Raw genomic sequence first — 21018 nt, forward strand, 5'->3', positions numbered from 1 at the left:
CTGAACTCGGGCACAGAAAAGGAAACAGCAACCCAGGGAGGTTGAGTCAGCAGGCTATGGCCGCATACCAACCAAGAGGTGAGCCTTTAGCTCTTCTAGTACTCACATTCGGGATCCAGCACCTGCCTTAGTGAGACCCCTTAGAATTTCATCTCATCAGTGACATCCACGTCTAGCCTGCTCATCTTAGCACAAGGCCCACCACAACCTGCAGCCTTCTCGTCAACCGGAAAGGCATTAATATTGGAAAAGAAAACCTTTGTGCCCAAACTCCCACTGTTTGTCACAGAGGGGTTGTCTTAGAGACCTGAAGATGGGAGAGGCTGAATTCCTCAAGTTAGTACTAAGGGGGAGAGAATTGTGGTTATGACTGAAGTTGAAGGCATCATGTTGCATAAAAAGGTGACACCTGCACTCATTCTCCTTACAGTACAAGGCAAATATGCACTTTCACAAGTTGTTTCTCGAGGTCCCAACGGAGGAGCCACTAAAGCAAAGTAAGTTCTGACCCATTTGACATCGTAAGCTCCTATTTTGAAAGGTGTTAACTGATTTGGTCGGGAGAAAGAGGGAAGGTGCCAGGGAAGGAGCTATATCCAGGGTAATAGCTTTCTGAAAGTCCTTATGTGGCAGTAGTGCCAGCTTCAGTGTGCAGACCCAAGGATAGAAACAGAAACTGAATCTCGCCATGTAGAATCATCCAGAATGGTATCTTTACCTTCTCGTTTTACTGCTGCAATGCATGTGATTAAATTTTCCTGAGTTTTTTTTTTTTTAATGGTAACCAGCTCAGGTCAAGAGAGGCCACTAGAAGACAAGGGCTAAAATAGTGATCTGCGTGGGCATGCATGCTAACACCTGTGGTGTGCAGGGTGTGGTGGGTACAGTGCTCACACCTAAATCTCTTGCCCAGTGTATCAGTGAAATATCTGCTTCATCGCCGAGCCTGGGCTTCTACACGAGCCTCTCCCGGTGTACAAATGTTAGGACAAGATGCTGGGCTCCTGCCAAGAGCTTCAAACCCGAGGTGTGAGTCACATGCCCTTCCCACAATCAGACCATGTGTTTCTAAGAAGTCATTGGTGAGAATCCCAGGAAGAGAGGCATGCAGGGCTTGTGTTGGTTAGCACGCAGATGGACACCCGCTTGGGTAGGGGCCTTCACGGAACTGGGTTCTGTGCATTGCCAGACTCACCTGTTCAACTTCATTATTCTAAACCCCACACAACTCTGAATTAGAAACCAAAGTGGAGTTCTCCGACTAAGAGAGGCTGGAGTTTGGAGTATGGCGTACGATTCCCGTCTGCCCATCCTTGTTACTTTCTGAGGAAATTCTAAATGGTGTTCTAAATGGTGTGTGTTCTCCCAGGCTTTACCTGCGCTCTACAGAAAGAAATCCTGTACCAGGGAAAGCTCTTTGTGTCTGAAAACTGGATCTGTTTTCATTCCAAGGTGTTTGGAAAAGACACTAAGGTGGGTATACATTTTTGAAAAGCAAGCTAACCTGGCTTTTTGTCTTAATGCATTGTGAATATTGTTTGTGAGTTCGCTAAGCTGAATCTCAGCCGTGATTATTCCTGTAAAGGTGTCATGCCTCCAGACAATTGTGTATCCTACAGGGACCACTCAGGACCTCGCCCACAACTGTGCCCTAGTCCTCTCAGCCCTGTCCCCACGTTTCACGTGGAGCCTGTGCTGTAGTTTGTCTCATTTTGTAAAACCAGAACAAATACTTTCAGAAACTCTTCTTTTGTACCAAATTCTTCCCAGTTCCCATCAAAGTCTTAAGAGACGTACAAGAGGTTACGTAAACTACCTACCCCAGCTCCCTTTGAACTTCAAGCCGCACAAAATGAGCAGGAAATGGAGTGGAAAGGGCCTCATCTTGGGGAGTCACATGTCTGTGGTCCCTCCCATCACATTATTAAACGCAGCTATGGGGGAGCAAAGGTGCACAGCACATGGCTGTGAAGACGGTAAACTGGCAGTTTCCCCGGGACCCCACCTTGTAAAATGAGGATCTTGTGACTGTGGCATAAAAGGGAAAAGACCACGCTGTGTGTTGGCATGCTTTGCTCCTGAGCTGTGAGGATGTTTCATGCCAGCACCTACAACAGGAAGTCAGAGATACAGCTTGGGTTTGCGTGACCTCAGTGAGTTTTCACTCAGTTTGATTCATGCTTTTTGAGTCAGCGCTTTTAATACTCAGGAAGTAACTGATTAAAAACTGTGTGATATGCTTTATTTAAATAATCTCCCTATGACCATCAGCAATTACATCAAAACCAGTTAACCACTGGCATAGAAACTTTCTGGATCACATTGGGTCTGCAGGCTAGCACAATACTCTTCTTAGTTAAGACAAATTTAATACTCTTTATTACATAGGTTCAAGTTTAGATAAACACTGGATCATAGTATTATCTGAATGAATATAATACAAAGCATTATTAAGCAGTATTCCATCATATTTGTTGATTACAAAGCTTGCCCATGGAATGGGAAAGGAGGGGAGATTGAGTGTTGGTAATCGCTGTGAATTCTTGGGAACGGAGAGGGAACCAGAGGCTCCGGGCCAAGTAGCAGGGCTGGAGAAGTAGTGAGCAAGGGTTGTCCTTTGCCAAGCAACTGGAGGAATTACAGAGGCAGGAAATACAGTTTCAGGCTGATACGGTTCTCCAGTGGTTTTAAAATCCTAATCTTCATCCTAAGAGAGGACGAACACCAAAAAGCTGGAGGCAGTGACCCGGTTTTTTGTTTTTAAAGGAAAAAAAAGTCTTGGACACACTGGGTAGTCCCAAGTAGGCAAGAGCGCCAACCTTAGCGGAGGGTGGATCTGAGGACAAGAGGGTCTCCTTGCCACCGGGTGTGAGGTGGCTCCGCAGGCTCCCTGGACTTGGCAACACTGCAGAATATCCTCCTTGCCAACAGCCCTGTGGGTCCGACTGGATCCACTGCGGACTGAGGGCATCCAAATACTTTGCTCCATGGTTGTTCTCTATAGTCTGAACCAGAAAGGAACTTACCAGTCTTGTGATTTCATCATAAGTTATCTGGCACTGCGCATTTGCCATATGATTCAGTTCCTGGGAAATCTCAAGCTGTCAAGACCATCTCCAGTTGATGGAATCAGGAGATGGGTTTCGCAGTTTCTGAGCAGCCATGCCGCTGGCAACAGAGCTGAACACTTGGTGGCGTGGCCATTCTGCCAGCCTAGGGCGGAGGTGCAGGGAGGTTAGGGCCACTTGATCTCACCGCAGAAGTGCCTATAGAACCTCAGACTGGATCTTTAAAATGGAGATGTTTCTTTGTGTTCTGTGCCTGAAAATGAAGGCTGCCACCAAGATGTACGATAGAAACAACGAGCTGCGTGTGTGTGTTGGCTGAGGTAAGCAGCTCGGTGATGGAGCCCCCGACAGGCTTTGACCTTCATTCTTGTGTTACAGTGGAAGCTGCAGGGCTTACTGCTGCTGCTTTTTTGTTTCTTCCTTGAACATGAAGGCTGCAAGTGCTTGCCAGTGAAATCTGAATGGGTACTAACTCGATGATTCTTTTACAGATCTCTATTCCGGCTTTCTCGGTAACCCTAATAAAGAAAACCAAAACCGCGCTCCTGGTGCCAAACGCCCTGATTATAGCGACAGTCACAGACAGGGTGAGTAGGCCTCAGTCCTGCCCGGGCCTCTTGCCGAGAAGCGAGACCCTGAGCCCTGAATCCCTCCCATGTCCTGTAAGGAAGCAGGCGACGCATGTTCTGCAAGAATGGAGTTGGACATGAGCACCTTGAGGCCCTTGCCCGGCCTTGTATACTCTCACCAGGGCATTTATTCTCACCTCATTGTTGCCAGCTCTGCATTCTGGTCGACTTAATTCCTACTTTGCCCTGCCATCTGTTGGACCAGGCTAAGCTTTTTTGACATCATTTTTGAAAAACAAAAACAGCAGCTACAACCCAGGTGACCATGGGAGGCAGGGTGCCTCTGAGGAGCCAGCAGGGCACACAGGCAGCCCCCTTCTCAGTGCCTACCATCCCAGATGCACAGACCTGCAGCCTGCTCAGCAGTGGCAGCCTCAGCAGCAGGCCCAAAGCCCTTCACTATACTGTGTAGAGTATACTACTATACCTTTGCTATACTCTGCTGTACCCAGAGAGTCCAGCGCTGGCATTGGCTGGTGACAGCCCCTGACAGGTCAACCAGAAACATTGGCATTGAAGTGGAATTTATTTTGGTTGGCAAGCAAAAGGGAGCAGTCATTGAGCTATTTTTCTTTTGAAATTGCTGTTTCATCTTATCTACTGCTTTTGTGAACACAAAGCTACATTTAATTTCTCACCATACTGGATAACTTAACAGAAAAGAAGGGAGAAGGGGAGATAAGAGGCCGTCCTGGAAGAAAAGATTTTTATATTTCAAATGCCTTTAAAAAAAAAGTTTATTTGGAAGAGTTAGAGCCAGGGAGAGAGATCTTCTGTTCACAGGATCACTGCCACACGGCCTCAACGCAGCCAAGAGCCAGGAGATTTTTCCACTTGGACTGTGTTCTAATGCTTTTCCCAGGCCAACAGCAGGGGAGCTGGGTGGGAAGTAGAGCTGCCAGGACACAAACAGGCGCCCACATGAAATGCTGGCATCTCAAGCGAGGGCTTTACTTCACCCCAGCACCCACCCCTAGGTTAAAACCAGCAGCTAACAGCCATGAGTCTCTAATCCTCAGTAGGCTTACAGTAAGTGCTTCCCTTATATATACTCGGTTATTCCATCCCCTCACCCTACAGCACATAGTTAACATTAATTTCCTAACATCACTCACTTAGTATACTTGTCCGAGCCAAAATTAGCAACTAGATCTAACTGCTGAACTTAGAAATCATAGCAGGTTCTCTCCCTGAAGAGAAAAAAAAGGAGTTCAAAAAGGTTCTGCAACTCAAAATCAGCAGTATTTCAAAGAACGAATTAAAAAAAATTTGGGGGCCCTCCCCCAAAATTTTAATCCATCAACTTATGACTTTGCATTTTTGTACCACATCAACTTGTCTCAATTCAGTTTGACAGACTTTTTGCAGTGCTTGCATAGCTAGTTTCTTTGTACTTCCAGAGAACACTGTTGATGGTAACACCTTTTTCCTCTTGCCTCCCAATTATTGGTCTAGCTCTCATGTTAGTGTTTTGGCATAGCTCACTTAGAAGCCTCTGCTAGGGAAAAAAAAACTATTTATACAGGGAACAATCTGGAAGTGCTATGAGAAATGAGCAGCTGTTAAAAACCATTAACAATGTTTCAATGGAAATCTAGGCCAGAACAGAGAAAATGGAGTTTCTGGAATTGTTGAAAACCTTTAAAAACACACACAAAAGAGAGGAAAGGCCTTCCGGAGAACCTAGCACGTACCACAAGCCCTGTCTGTGCCCGTCTGTACTAACGGAAAGCACCAGAGCCCTCGTTTAGCCCTGCATTTCTTCATTATTCAACTGGGCTGCGAGATCACCCTGCTCCTGTAGGGGACCCTATCTGCTTTATGGCGGGAAGGGAATTTTAAAAATGGGATAAATGAGAATGTAGCCTAGAGAATGGGCCATATCATTTGAAAAATCAAAACAATATTCAATGCTTCCCTAAACTCTGAAATCTTGCTTGTCCGAGGCTTTCTGTTACTAATGATCCTATTTTCTTTTTCAGTACATATTCGTCTCCTTACTCTCCAGAGATTCAACTTACAAACTGCTCAAGTCCGTGTGCGGACACCTAGATGTGAGTCTGCCATCCTTGAGCTCAGGGATGCATCTTCTCTTGTGTTTCTTCATTTCATTGCTAAGCTGCTTTTTCCTTTTATTCACATCATTTCAGAATGCAAGTCCCAACCCATGCAGCACTCCCAATCCATCTTCTACTGAAAACTGTTTCCAAGTAGAGCGTCCTTCATCCCTGCCTCTGGTAAGTTGCCTATATAACCATCTACATGAAAAAAGGGGGGATGCAACATGGTCCCTCCAGTTATATCCATGCTTACCCTGTGTCAGTGGCTACACGAAGGGTGTGGGCCAGAATACCTGAGGTACACTTGCAGAAATAGGACACAGCTCTCCTAAGGGAGAGGGAACTTAGGAGGCCATAATCCTTTTAAGTAGCTGAAGGGATGCCCTGCAAAAGCAAAACTGACCATAGGGTGTCTTTGTGAGCTACTGGCCACTCAAGCAATGCAAACTGTTTGCTTGTCAGTATTGTTCTGGAAGGATTCACAAATCTTTGAAGCAGGGCATGAGTCATTCTACAAATCGTTGAATATCTTAACAGTTCAAGGCACCATGCTAGTGTACATGGTAAGATACGAGGAAAAATCGAAATGAATGCTTGCCTTCAAAGAGTTTATGGCTTAGAACAAGACAAGGCACACTCAGAAGTCACCAAAATAAAAGGCGGACCACACCCAGCTGCAGGCAGACGTGGTTTGCCTCCCTCTGACTTTGTTGACTTTGGAGTGAATCTGCAGTAGGAAGTAGTTCCTCCTGCTAGTACAGGATTTTGAAAATTTTTGAGAGGTAGTGAAACAGACACATAAGTGGACTGACAGTCCTCTTATCCCCGATTCTCTCCTGCCCAAAGTGGTGTCTGGATGCAGGAATGAGTCCAGGTCTCCTGTGTAGATACAAGGAACCCAGGTACCAAAGCCAGGTGTTTTCACTTGGAATGCAAGTCTCTTAGCTGCTGAGCCATGAGATGAAACACTGACCCGTTTGTACAAGATTTGGATGTGTAATGCTACAATACTTTGCCAGGAGAGTTCTCTCTCAGCCAGATGACCATCTCTAAATTGAACATTGTTAAATATTCACTTTTAGTGAAGCAGCAAAATAGTCAGATGGGAAACATGTTCACACCAACACTAGCACCACAGAGTTCAGAACAGCATGACTCACAGCAAAAAAAAAGGGGGGGTGGGGAAAACAAAAACCTAATGCCCATCGTGAATCCATGATGAATGAATTTTCAAGATGAGCTATAATTGGTACAGGGATAGTAAGCCACAAAAAGGAACTGAAGAATCCACACAGGCTGTGACATCAGTGGGTCCTACAATTCTATGTCATGTCCCACTAGACAAGTACAAGGAGGAAGGAAGTGATTGGGGGAAATGTCGGAGTCACCACTTCCCAGCACCCAGAGAGCATGTGCTCTGGGCCCGATATCAGTGTTGTAACATAGGACACTGTAGAGGAGCTGACAACATTGTAAGTATTCTGCAAACCACTGAACTAACTGTATACTAACATGGTTTTACATTACATAAACATTTACAAAGTAGTGGGAAGCAATACAGTATAAATTAAAACATTGGCATTTGGAATCCAGGAAACCCAGTTTGCACACCGGGACTGCACTCACCATGGCTTCACTCAGCTGTGATATGTCATCGAAAAACTCTAAGAAAAAAATTATTTGAAAATCAGAGTTAGACACTGTTCAATCTCCAGATGGCAGCAACAGCCAGGGCCTGAATCTCCTCATCTCCCACCTGGGTTCAGGAACCAAAGCACCGGAGCCATCCTCTGCTGCTTTTCCCAGGTGCATTAGAGAGCCGGACTGGAAGTGGAGTAGCTGGGACTCAAACAGGCACCCTTGTGGGATGCCAGTTTGCAGATAGCAGTAGAACTCGCTGTATGACAGTGCCAGCCCTTGGGAGGCAAGCTTTTTAACTTCCATTTCTTCCCCTAATAAATGCCAACCTCCTGCTGTACTTGTCCTCTAGCATCTCAGTTTCATGATAATCAGATGCCTGGTTTCTTGACCTGGCTCCCTCCGCTGCCGTTTCCAGCTTCCTGCAGTGCTCACCCTGGGAGGCGGAAGAGGATGGCTCACGCAGCTGTGGTGCTGCTCTCTAGATGGGGAATCTGCATTGGGTTTGCAGTTCCCAACTTGAGCCTGTTGTGACCATTTGAGGCATCCCAGCTGTGGATGGGAGATCCCAATCTAGACCATCTTTCTTCCTCTGCCTTTCAAATGCAAACTTTGTTAAAAACCAAAACAAAAACCTTTATAACTTGGTAGTACCATTCAATCCCTTGGACTGAGAAGTCCCCATCTTCCCCGACCTTGGTGGTTGCAGCATTTTATTTTGCTGCAGATCACTAAGGAGGCTTCCCTAGCTTCCCAGTGGGAGGTTGACAACCACCATCATTCTGGATTTTTCTAGAGACAACATCCTAACAAGCTGGCGGTTGTTTGCTGACAAATCTAACTGCCAGATAACTGCCCTTGCAGTAGCCAGACTGACAGCAGTTTGCCAGAAACACCCCCGTGGCCTGGGGTAGTCCTCTCTCCTGCTCTATGTGATGGGTGGAACCCAAGTGAAAGGCTAGAGGGGGTTTACAAAGCCCTACTGGCTTAACGGGGAGATGGGCTTCTTCATTTCCTTGTTCTCCTCCAGGATTTCAACGAGTTCCCGGATCTGGACGGGGTGGTTCGGCAAAGGCGGCAGGACATGGAAGGGTACAGCAGTTCCGGCTCTCAGACCCCGGAGTCAGAGCACTCGCGAGGTGTGTGCATTTGCCCGAGAGTGGGATTTCCCCCAGACATCCCCGTCTGGCCCATTCCCAAACAAAAGCACACAAACCTCCATGCTGAGTGGGAGTCTGGATGATTCAGGGCAAAGGGCTTGCCGGGGTGGTAAACCTTTGCTGCCTTTATGGCCATCTTACAGGGTGGTTGGAAGGAATGGGTCATGTGTGCTTACCTCTTGTTCCCGCGACACTGCTGGCCTGGTAGACTTCCATGTGACTGAATCCCAAACATTTCTGAATGTCTCCAAAGGAGAAGCGAAACCAGCCCGTGCAGACACCCATGCAAACAGAGGACTGGAAGGAAAAGCCAAGAGTCACCCTACACACAGTAAGCAGGGGATTCTCTAGGGGACATTTTTTGGTATAATGTTTAAAGAGTTCCCTTATTTCCCTTTCTAACTCACCTTTCATATTCCCACCTTTCCCTTCCTGCTGCAGGTCTTGACATATAAATTCACTTGTGCATCCAACCAGCAATGCCCAGTTGTATGCTTTACTGAGCGGGTGGAGTACAAAAGTGATGGCCTTCACAAAGGTCATTTAATTATTCTGAGTACTTTGAGATTGTGCATCAGGAATTGCTGGTAAAACAAAAGTGAGACTCACCCACTATTCCCGTAACATAACCTACTGTTGTACTGCCACAATGCAAGGCTGGTGCTGCACTGTTCACCATTACCAACAGCACAGGAAAGACTGGGTGACTATGGAATGAGTTGTGTTGGAAGGACTAAGCATCAGCTACAAAGACAGCTGGAAGACCTCTGTTACCTGAAAATGAGTCCTGTTCTTAGTCCCTCTTCCCTGTAGGGACACTGCTGGATGAAAGAAGTGTGCTGTGGTTTATCAACTGTTGCATTCTGTTGTCTTCTACCCAATAGGTCAATTGGAAACAAGTGGAATCTTGCATAAAGTCAAGTCTCAGAAATGTCCAACCCTTCACCATATTCTTATATTCTATGCAGTTGTGTAAGTCAATGAGTTTGCTATTTTGACTTTAGAAAATGGTTCAACAACTGTTTTTATATTGCCAAGATCCATGGCAGTTGTCTCTAATGTGATCCATATATTTTCTTTGAAAACGTCTCTCCTGTTGACTCTTTTCATCAGCTTAGTAATGTTTTCACAATGATTATGCCAAGACTGGCAGACGGCTGAGTGCCTACTGGACACTTCTAGTTGGAAAATTGCTGTGTACGATGAGGTGTCTTTCCTCTAGTCACAGATTTTTCCAGCTGTTCCATGTCCTCTGTCCAGAGGCCCAAACAACTACAAAATGCCATTCCCTTTACTGAAAGTGCAGCCACTGTTTCAATGCTAATCTGCGAGCAATTGCTCTTCTGGAAATAGCCTGGCCCGGGTGTAGACTGTTCTTCACCCACCAAGGACGATGTGCTCAATCATATATCTAACAAAACAAGGAACTTAGAGGACAAGGTTGGCCACTCCGTGCAGGTCGTTCTAGTCCCAAGGGGAGGTGGAACCCTGGCCTTGAGCAGTCCTAGTGGAATGGCCATGATTTACCCATTGAGGCACTTACTTGCACTGGAGGATTTTAAAACTGTAAAGCTTTGTGGTTAACACCAGGATGTTTTTAAAAACATCTTTTCAAAGTATCTTTAGCCTAGTTAATTTGGAAAATGTTTCACTGGGTGTATACAAGGTTGGCTTTGAGTTGATTGTTTTATGATTAGCTTCTGGCCACTAACCACTTGAAAATGTCCCTTCTGTCCCCTGGCAGTGTCTGTGCATTAATCATCTCCACCTTCTACATGAGATACAGAATTAACACGCTGGAGGAACGACTAGGCTCACTCACCTCCTCTGTGGACAGCCATAATCCTGGGTAAGGCCGTCGCCCCCTGCTGTCGCTCGCTGTTTAGAATCAGTCACTGCTCTGAGCTTAGCCTCCTTCTAAGCAAACTTAGATGCAGGGAACATCTCGTTAAGTGCACCTGTAGAGCGTGAAGAGGTAAGAGGCTCCTAGAAACTAATGTCCTAACCATTCTTGAGTTGCTATATTGTTTGCCAGTCATGGAGCAGTAAACAAGTCTAGTTTTACATTGTCCTGTGGCCGTGACCTTGGCCCATTTTTTTAAACTAGACAATTTTATCTTAGTAAAATTGCAATGAGTCAAGACCTTCACTGAGAAGAAGCAATTCAAATAGCACATTTGATCATGAAGATTCTGTGCATTTGTTAAAAGAAATATGTGACCAAGAAACAAAAATTGATGGGACTAGTAATTAGTAGGATGTGTGAGTTTGGGAGAATGATGATAAAATTTCTGTGTTTGAAAAGCCAACTGACAAGAAAGATGGTAGAGACCGTATATCCCTGGGGTTCACTCCCGCATGGTCTCAGTGGCCAGGGCTGGGCGCAGCTAAAGCCAGGAGGCAGGGGCTTCATCCTGGTCTGGCACATGGAGGGAGGGTGCCCAAGTACTTCTCCCTCCTCAGCTGCCTTGCCAGGCGCAGCAGCAGGGAGCTGCACTGAAGCAAAGCAACCTGGACTCAAACCCCACTCCCAGCTGGGAGACTGGCTTCAGGGGGTATGCCCCAATGTCAGGCCCTCTCCAACCTTTACTATGCCAGACCAAGTTGGTTCAAAACTTAGGCTTAAAGAAAAGAGCTCTTTCACAGCCAGATTTTGACACACTGTCTGGAAAGCATGCTTTCTGACATGGAATAGTCAAGCTTGCTTTTAGACAATTTTCGATGTGGACATGGGGATAAGCATGTGGCAGAGTGGCTAACAGGCCGATCCCACACTCAAGTACCTGGGTTCGAGTCCCAGCTTCATGCTAATCGTGCTCTATGAGGCAGGAGGTGATGGCCCCTGCCATCTACGTGGGAAACCTGGATTGGATTCTCGGCTCCCAGCTTCTGTCTGCCAATCCCTGCTGTTACGGCTATGTGCAGAGCAAACAGCAAATGGGAGTACATTCTCTCTACCTCTGCTGTTGGAAGTAATTATGACCTCTGTGCATTCCTTAGTCACCTAGTGCTGTGTCATGCCTCAATGTCAGTGCTTTGCACAGGGTTGCTTCGTTGCACTGTTTAGGGAATAATGACAAGAAAAAGTCTGTTCAGTACAAAGGGCATACACCTCCACTAGCACTTGGGACCCTTGCTCAATTCAACCCATAGGTCCTGAGAGCTGACCATCCCTCTCCTAATGTCCCATCATGTCAGCCCAGAGCAGGAGCCCAGGTGGCAGTCCAAAGGCAAACTCTGAACACCCTGCTGGGGCATACAGTGAGACCTGTTACATGTGTTCATCAAGCTGCCAAGAAGGAACTGCAGACATCACCACAGTGAACACACAAGATGGTCCTCAGCTTTCTAACTGCTGCAACATAAATGGCTCCTCCCATTAAGAAATATTTAAGTGACTGGCACCTGCCGTAATCCCTGCAGATTGATACTGCATGGGGACAGAGGTTGGGAGGTGTTTGAGGAAGATTTGAGGTTTGCTTGGAAACTGAGGCCCACCCAATGCAATCTCTTACATAGAGGCAGCAAAAGAGGTCTGCAGCGTTAAGGCACCCAGCCCGCTCAGCATCCCTTCTGGAGCTGTGGGTGACTTCGGGCCCTCAACCCATTCTACCATGATCTAGATTTCTATTCATATACATTGAAATGGGATCCTTGTGCTTCTTCCTGGGCCATCCCTGACCATGGTCATTTTTTGCTTTGTTCTCACAGGCAGACGGTACCCTCCAGCCTTGGTTCACAGGTACAACTGAACGTGGAAGTCCTCTGCCAAGAGCTTTCAGCTAACATAGTGAAACTAGAAAAGGTGACCCGTTGCTCTCCCGACTCTGGGGGGGCCAGCATGGGAGCGTTGGGGGAAGTTGCATACTCGCCACCAGCGGTGTGCTGAAGCAATGTGGAAGAGGATTTCTTTCCACAAAGGAATACGTTTTCATTATCCTTAAAACACACGCTTTTGCTGGTCTGTCCATTTTTCTCCTTGCTTACTTACATCTCTGTGCTAGCAGCCCAGCAGCTAGCGACCACTTAACACAAGGCTCAGCACAGGAGTAGGGAATGAGTTAGAAAGCAGCAGCCCAAACCCAAAGGCACCCCAACCCAACCCAGAGTGGCCACTAGCATCCATAAAATATCCAGGCCCACCTGGAACCCTGAGGGACAGGAGGCAGCATTCTTGTATAACAGAAGAATCCATTTCAAGTTTCCTTGCTCAAGGTCACACCCTGGTACAATCACACACCTAGAACTTGCACCAGGCCCGTCTGCCTGCTTGGTTGTGTTGGCAGCAATCTGACTGCTTCCTAGAGTCAGCAAAGCCACAACTTACCTTGATCTTGGAAAGTATCTTCCTACAGCCAGGTAGAGCTGGAGCAAAGCTGCCTGTCGCTTGTGCACTCCTAGGTGGCAGTGGGAGAGCAAGGCAAGATAATCAGAGGTTAAACCCAATCCAGACACCTCCCTCCCTTCCACACTGCTGTTCCTTCCTGTAGGACAAAGGCTTTGTTTGGCGCCATCCTTCAGGGTAAATCTGGAGGCCAGTGCTCCAGCAGAACCACCCTCACATGGTCCTGCGCTGTGGGGCTCTGTATAATACCAGTCACACTTACTGGGACGAGGGATGAGATGTACAGCAGTAAACTGTCTGATTCCCTACAGCAACACTATCTAGCATTTCAAAGTTTCTTTTGAACTTACACATATGTGGCTTTCATCCCGACTTCAACAGGGGAGAGTTGTTAGTTTTGGATTTTGTTGACTTTGATGTACAAACGATAGTCTTTGGATCAGAAACACATGGAATCCTGCGTTTCTTCCCTCTCCCCTGCCAGGCCCAGCTGGGACAGCACACTATGCAATAAGGGAACAGAAACCAGAACTCGTGTACTGCAGGCCAGCAGCCAGCCCATCTCGAGCAGGGCAGGTGCCCAGCTGGAAGGCCCGCAGTGCATCTGAGAGCATGGCAGCGTCAGTACACAGGGGCCCCAGAGTGGATGTGTGTTAGGCTTCACACATTGCTCAAAGCAGTCTCAGGGTTTATCTGATTTTACTCACACATCCTCCCTCCCCGGCCATGAGGCTTAATATTGTGACACAGGGTAGAGTGAACCAGCAGATCGAAGATCTCTCCCTCCCTTTCTGTAACTATGACTTTCAAATAAGTAATTTTAAAAAGAACTTACAATATTCCTGGAAATGTTGTGTATCTGTGCCAACGTTATTATGTGGCATCTTCAGAATCGATTCTGGGAAGGCCAATTTTCTACCGTCTCTGAATGCATTTAAGTCACACCTAATGCTAGTTCTTTAATTCCATCTCGTCCCTTGACCCCCTCCTGACATTTTTACCTTTCTTATACTGTTTTAAAAATTCTTTGATTTCACAAAAGCATACATTTGTTTCGCTGAAGTGGAACCTATATGTGTAGCATTATATTCAAGGTAGAATTATCTGGAACAGTACCTAGACCATAGCAGATACTTCCAAATTATAATGAGAACCCCTCTTTCCTAAATTCCAGATACAAAGCAACCTACAAAAGCTGCTGGACAATGGCGACTGAGCGGCCAGGCAGCTTGGGCCAACGTCATACCTCAAGGTTCCCTCTGCGGAAGGTGCTCCCCAGGCGATCTGGCAGATGCCCCCTGCTGGTCAGAGGCGCAAACAGATGAGAATCCAGACACGTTTGCACTTGGAGGTCTCCAGCTCAGGAAAAGGGGAGGGGAAAATGTCAGTTCTTGTGCAATAAATGTTGACCTTGACTCTTGAGGCAGTTTCTGCTGCTGCCGCAAGCCAGAGAAAATAGGTCCCGGTGGTCTCTGGAAGACCCCTGGGGTCCTCTCTGGAAAGACTGCGGTTCAGCGATGAGCAGGATGGTATCAGCAAAAAACACTCCACTCCCTGCCCCTCTTGTCCTCCCTCCCTCACCCTCTTGACCAACCTGCCGACTGTACTAGTGAACTCTCTGGTCTTCAACAAATTAGCCATGCGTCTCCCAAATGCAATCAGTGGCTCTCAATGGACAGATTTGCTTCAAAACAAGCCGTGCCTATGTTTTGTCTAGTTTTCTTTTTGCGACTTGTCATTTAAAATTACCTGTGTAATCTTAATGTTTCAGTTTTGGCAAGAATACCAGCCAAAGTAGAGGAAACTACCTTACATATGTTCTGGTTTTGATCCGTAACTCACTTGTAATTGGAGTAATCCTCCCACCTCGTGACAAGAAGCTGAGGTATTGGACTCAAGTACTACATTTAACTCCTTTTGAAACCAAAACTAATCTAAACCCAAAGGTGTACTAGTGACTTAATGCAGGATGACAGACAGCAGATGTGTAATACTCTAAGTGGACTGTGCTAGCAATTTGGAAACAACATGTTAAGATTTTGTGCTGAAGCCGATCTGTTTCAGCATGACTACACTGTGTTTTCTTCCTTTGCTGGCTAAAATAAAGGAATGGTGGTTTGCTAACTTTACCGTATGGATTGGCTGGTTTTTATTAATAATTATTTAAGGTACCATAAGATCTGCAAGTGCAAAAAAATTCTATCAGCAATGCATTTTATAATCATTTCTATGAAATGTCTTGTTTAATCAGATAAGCTAATAAGTGAACTGGTCCCATCGTTTGTATTTGGTAACCTACTGGACAGCAACTGTGCCTGGTGCACCACTGGCTTCTAATAAATGCTCATTGGTTAAAATCCCCTCCTAACAGTGTGTTGTGTCGCTTTGTAAATTCACTTGGGGCCAGCATTGCAGGCTAGGTACCATATACAACAACAGCAGTCCAGTTGGATGCTTGTTGAAGTCCCAGCTACTCCACTTCCAATCCCAGCTCCCTGCTGATGCTCACTGGAAAGCAGCAGAAGACGGTCCAGGTGCTTGGACAGAATATACAGATGGATTCTTGTCTTCTGTCTAGCTCAGCCTGGGTTGTTGTAGCCACTAGCAAATACAGGTTCTCCCAACCCCCATTTCTTCTCTTTAGAACTTTCTTCCAAATGGATGTATCTAAAAAAAAAAAAAAAAAAAAAAACTAAACTTTAACATTTTGTTTTGAGAAGTCTCTCAAGTAATAATTGCTACACAGTTGAACTCTTCTATTGCCTGCCCTATACAACTCCCAACTCATGTCATACTTCTGCTATATACTCATTTCAAAACTCAAGTGATTTAAGTTACCTAGGTTTATAACAGTATCAAACAAAATGTACCTTTGAAATCTAAAAAGAATGCTTGATTCCTGGATGTACATTTTGAGTTATAATTATCTTGCTGAAGTCAATCTGATAGCACCCCCCTCTTTTATATTGATGAGGCTGAAAGTATGAACAAATATAATCATTACAAGAGCGGGGGGAGAGGGCATCAGACATGATGAACTAAGCCACTGCTTCTAACGCTAGCATCCCAGAATATCAGTTCGAGTCCCAGCCATTCCATTTCTGCTACAACTCGCTTGCTAACATGCTGGGGGAAGGAACAGAGCACAGCACAAATGCACGGGCCCATTCCACTCCCACCCTCACCCCCACACCGAGAGACCTGACTGGGTTCCAGGCTTCTGGCATCGGTCTGGCCCTGGCCCAGGCCTGCATACTGTAAACACTTGAGAGTGACCCAGCAGATGGAGAACCTTTCTCCTCTCAAACCATGCCTTTCAAATAAATAAGAGGAAGTGCAGGTAATTAAGCAGGAAGAAGAGAGAATGAAGAAATTATCTTTTCCCTAAAATACATGGCCTAATCAGCCAAGCCATATAAAAGTACCATGTTTGCTATTCTAAAACATTTTCATAGCTCACATTCCAGTTTTCTCCAAGTTCAACTTCAAGACTTTTACCGATATCCCATAGAGATTGAAGAGTAAGTCAGCTACCCCTGGAGAACAACTCTACAATTAGGTGGAAAGTTTTTTTGTTTTGTTTTTAAATCAGATTTTACCATTAGTGAACTACTGTCTAGGAATCTCTCAAAGCAATCAGACATAGACAAAGTTTTACATACAAGAATATTCCTTGAAACAGTCTGTCTGCTTAAGTAAATGTTCAGTAACAGTTAAATTATGTGGTTATCTCTGCAGGGGGAAAATTATATGGTTATTAATTATTGTCACAAAAAAGCATAGAAATCACATTAGGGTAGCACTGTATGGTTGATCAGAGTTTTATCAAGAAACCCTGCATTTATGTTGTGTGTACAAACACACATGTTCCTTAAATTCTGCCAGTTTTGTAGTAAAATGAGCACTCATTACCTTGTTGTTTACATCAAGGTATTAAGAAGTTGGGTGGCTTGTAGGGAATCAGATCAAGACAGTCTCATTGGGCCCAGCGGCATGGCCTAGTGGCTAAAGTCCTTGCTTTGAACACGCCAGGATCCCATATGGGTGCCGGTTTTAATCCCAGCAGCTCCACTTCCCATCCAGCTCCCTGCTTGTGGCCTGGGAAAGCAGTCGAGGACGGCCCAAAGCTTTGGGACCCTGCACCCATGTGGGATACCGGAAGAAGTTCCTGGATCCTGGCTTCAGATTGCCATAGCATCGGCTGTTGCGGTCACTTGGGGAGTGAATTATTGGGCGGAAGATCTTCCTCTCTGTCTCTCCTCTCTGTATATCTATCTGACTTTCCAACAAATAAATAAATCTTTTAAAAAAAAAAGTCTCATCGCCTCATGACTAACCACTGTGCACCTGGAATGTCGCTCTTCAATCACCACTGCGCTTCACTTAGCCAGCAAGAGGAAGCTACATCGGTCCTGGATGTAGTTATGATTTTGGCCTGGAGAATGCCACTGTGATCTGCTGTGTTATTCACGTGTAGTTCTCAACTCAAAGTGTCAAGCAGGAGGATCCGAATAATGATGCAATGCCTCTCCCTGTGCCCACCTAGTAACTGCAGGCACAGGAAAGCAGCTGTTTACCACCTAGGAACAAATGCAGGGAATTCAAATACAAAGGAGTTCAGATGGTGAGTGACTAACAAACACCCACAGTACACGTTACACATAGAAATTTAGCCGTTTCTGATTCTAGAAAGGTAGCAGCTATCAGTTGAACACTAGTTCTATATATTCTAAATTTAATTCATGATTATTTTAATAACTAGGAAATTAACAACCTGGGATAATTGACAAACAGGAAATGCATAGATTATTTTTGACCACTGCAACATGGTGAATCTTTAAAATACCTTCCTGCATACATCCCTTCCTACAAAGTGCTTCCCTGGAGCATTTTCCAGCTAGTTACATAATCCTTTGAAATGAAATCCTGTCAGACACATCTTTAAGATGACTTTTCCTTACCTTTCACAATTTATCCTACTTCATAAAATCAGCAAGTCAGACCAATAATTGTGGCTGATAGCAAACTCCCTTGGGTGCTGTTTTATGTACCTCAGATTCAGGTGAAGCTGTTCTTGCCTATGTTTCTGATGCTCTCATGGCATGCACACTAACATGCCACAACCCAAGTAGCTGGTTTCAAGCATTCTTTAAAATGTCTCCGTTCCACACATTAGAGCAGTTAAGCTGCTCTTTGAGGTCACAGCCGACCTGGAAGAGGTGAGCAGTGATGTAACTTACCCGCTGCTCTTACACCTGTCACTGTTGAACATGATGCTACCAAACTCATGCCAAAAATTCTAAAAGCTCATTGCAAAACAATCATTAGCTGAAGTATCTGTGACCGCTGAGATACCAGGACTTATTTGCTTCTTGTGGTGTATCTGTTTTTATTTTTCGCATATACACACACACACACACACACACACACACACACACACACGTCTACCATGGCAATAACAATTTGTGCTAATGAAAAATGGCAAAAAACGGTCCTTGCTTCCCACCAAGGCAAAGCCACTATATTTCAATGGATCTTGATGAACCACACACTGCACTCTCCTCAGGTCTTCTAAATCTCTCCACTACAAATTGTGGCCCAAGGGCTTGAAGCCTCGTCACCCATGTAGGAGATTGGGCTGCAGTGCCTGGCTCCCAGATTTGGCCTCGCCTAGCCCAGCTTGTTGCAAACTTTTAGGACTTCAACCAGCAGATGAAATGTTCTCTTTCTTTACCTCTGTCATTCTGTTTTTCAAACAAATAACTCAGAAAAACAATTCCACTAGGAAGGCTGACTTGGACTGCTGTATGTGAAGCCTTCTGACATGAGGAGGTCAGCGCACATCTTACGGAGAAACCTGCGTCGGTTTGGCCACCAGTGCACCTACATTTAACCATACTCTAGGCAGATGCAAGCTTCCCTTTCATCTACAAGGCTACAGCTACACGTTGAGAATGTTGTCTGCCGAGGTTCTGATTATCCCCAGGCCACATGCACATAGCTTTAGCCATGTGTTTTTGTTTTCATCTCACTGCCCCATAAGATATTGGCTTGATACAACAGCCTGTCGTCAATATACCTGAGAAAGCAAGAAAGGATGGCCCGAGTACTTGGTCTCCTGCACCCATGTGGGAGACCCAGAAGAAGCTTCTGGCTCTGGCTTGGCCCAGCCTCAATCATTCCAGCCATTTAGGGAGCCCATCAACAGATGGAAGTCCTCTTTTTGTCCCTCCCTCTCTTCTCTTGAACATTGCCTTTCAAATAAAAATAAAATAAATACTTTAAAATAAAAGAAGGTATGCCAGCAAGGTAATTTAGTGGATAAAATCCTCGCCTTGCACATGTCAGGATCCCATATGAGCGCGCTGGCTCACATCCAGTGGCCTCTCTTCCCATCCAGCTCCCTGCTTGTGGCCTGGGAATGCAATTGAGGACGTCCCAAAACCTCCAGACCCTGCACCCATGTGGCAGACCTGGAAGAAGCTCCTGGCTCCTGGCTTCAGATCTGCTCAGCTCCAGCTGTTGCAGCCACTTGGGGAGAGAATCAACGGACAGAAGATCCTCTTCTCTGTATATCTATCTGACTTTGCAATAAAAGCAAGTCTTTAAAAAAAAATTGAAATGATAAAATTCAGAGAAAATAAAAATGTATTAAAAAGAACCAAGCTAATGTTGATGATGAAATTAAAAAGTCAGTTCCAAACTTTAAGAGCAGACTGAAGCAAACAATTTCTCATCTGTAAAACTAGGCTTTTGATGGAGCCTACACACACAAGAGTGACACAAAAAGAATTAGACTACATAAGGGTCATGCAAAATATGTGATTTCTTAGGCAAAGAAATAGTCAAATTCTAGGGAGTGAAGAAAAGGAAAACAATGAGAACCTGAGTGAAGTAGCAGTGAAACTGTCAAAACGTCTGACGTCTAAAAAAAAGTATAAATATTCGATCCAAGAACCACCAAGAACCCCAAACGCATCCAACTGAAAAATATTTTCTTCAAGGTATATTGTAGTTGAACTTAAAATTACAAGCAAGAAGACAATCGTAAAGACAGAAGAAAGTGTCAGGTGACAATTACACTAACAGATTTCCTAGCAGAAGCCCTACACACAGGAGTGGGGTGATCTACTCAAGATCTTAAAAAAAAAAAAATAAAAACTGCCGAGAATGTTATATCCAGCAAAGCTACAAATTAAAAGTTAAGGAGGGGCCCGGCGCGGTGGTGCAAGTGGTTAAAGGTCCTCGCCTTGCACGCCCGGGATCCCATATGGGCGCCGGTTCTAATCCCGGCAGCCCCGCTTCCCTTCCAGTTCCCTGCCTGTGGCTCGGGAAAGCAGTCGAGGACAGCCCAAAGCTTTGGGACCCTGCACCCGCATGGGAGACCCGGAAGAGGCTCCTGGCTTCGGATCGGCATAGTATCGACCCATTGCGCTCACTTGGGGAGTGAATCATCGGACGGAAGATCTTCCTCTCTGTCTCTCCTCTCTGTATATCCGCCTTTCCAATAAAAAAATAATAAAAAAATAAATCTTTAAAAAAAAAAACAAAAAAAAAAGTTAAGGAGAAAAACTACTTCCTAGGCAAACAAGAACTGGTAATTCATCAGCAGCAGGCTAGCCTAAAAGGAATCTTCCTTTAGAGGAAAAGGCCGAACACTTCTAAATCCACTCCCAGAGCAAATGCCAGAAGCGAGTCAACAAATGATGTGATAATTCTTATCTGCCAACACTAACCTTGAATGTGAAAGTAAATGGGTTATATTCTCCAGTCAAGATATACCAGTTTGCTGAATGCATTTAACAACAGCATAAAATCCCCAATATATTGCTTACAAGAACCTCATTTCCTCTGCGGCTCTCCCAGGCCCCAGACAGAGAACAGGAAGAGAAGTAAAAAGAGCAGAGACACGAACCAGTGCCCACATGGGATCCCAGCACTTGCAAGGTGAGAATTTAGCCATTCAGCCATCACTAAAACTAATATTTTTAAGAAGTAACAAACCAAACCCACATTGCCAAAAAGAAATTTTCAAGAATCAGAAGAGGAAATGAAATTGAAATTTTAAGGGACACAAAAAAGAAAAATAAACAAAAAGCTGACCTTTGCTAAAAGATA

At 45.3% G+C, this 21018-nt stretch overlaps 1 protein-coding gene and 1 long non-coding RNA gene across 2 annotated transcripts in view; one reads left to right on the forward strand and one right to left on the reverse strand.

Annotated features, from left to right (window-relative positions):
- The window catches only part of GRAMD2B (GRAM domain containing 2B), an 84572-nt gene extending 69310 nt beyond the window's left edge, over nucleotides 1–15262 (forward strand). The window contains exons 4-14 of the mRNA XM_040969120.1: nucleotides 431–497; nucleotides 1370–1473; nucleotides 3560–3655; nucleotides 5680–5751; nucleotides 5848–5934; nucleotides 8426–8534; nucleotides 8764–8886; nucleotides 9440–9527; nucleotides 10300–10404; nucleotides 12267–12360; nucleotides 14075–15262. Coding sequence (XP_040825054.1) covers nucleotides 431–497; nucleotides 1370–1473; nucleotides 3560–3655; nucleotides 5680–5751; nucleotides 5848–5934; nucleotides 8426–8534; nucleotides 8764–8886; nucleotides 9440–9527; nucleotides 10300–10404; nucleotides 12267–12360; nucleotides 14075–14116 — 987 coding nt within the window. The 3' untranslated portion in view covers nucleotides 14117–15262. The remainder of the gene's footprint in view (nucleotides 1–430; nucleotides 498–1369; nucleotides 1474–3559; nucleotides 3656–5679; nucleotides 5752–5847; nucleotides 5935–8425; nucleotides 8535–8763; nucleotides 8887–9439; nucleotides 9528–10299; nucleotides 10405–12266; nucleotides 12361–14074) is intronic.
- Nucleotides 12885–15534, reverse strand: LOC121148858. The gene is made up of 3 exons (XR_005882599.1): nucleotides 15410–15534; nucleotides 14147–14259; nucleotides 12885–12952 (listed from the first exon to the last, which is right to left on the reverse strand). It is a non-coding gene; the product is annotated as an uncharacterized LOC121148858 (long non-coding RNA).
- Nucleotides 15535–21018: the final 5484 nt, after the last annotated feature.

Source organism: Ochotona curzoniae, unplaced genomic scaffold, assembly GCF_017591425.1.
Source record: "Ochotona curzoniae isolate NIBS_2020 unplaced genomic scaffold, NIBS_Ocur_1.0 contig_1, whole genome shotgun sequence".
Taxonomy (NCBI): Eukaryota; Metazoa; Chordata; class Mammalia; order Lagomorpha; family Ochotonidae; genus Ochotona; species Ochotona curzoniae.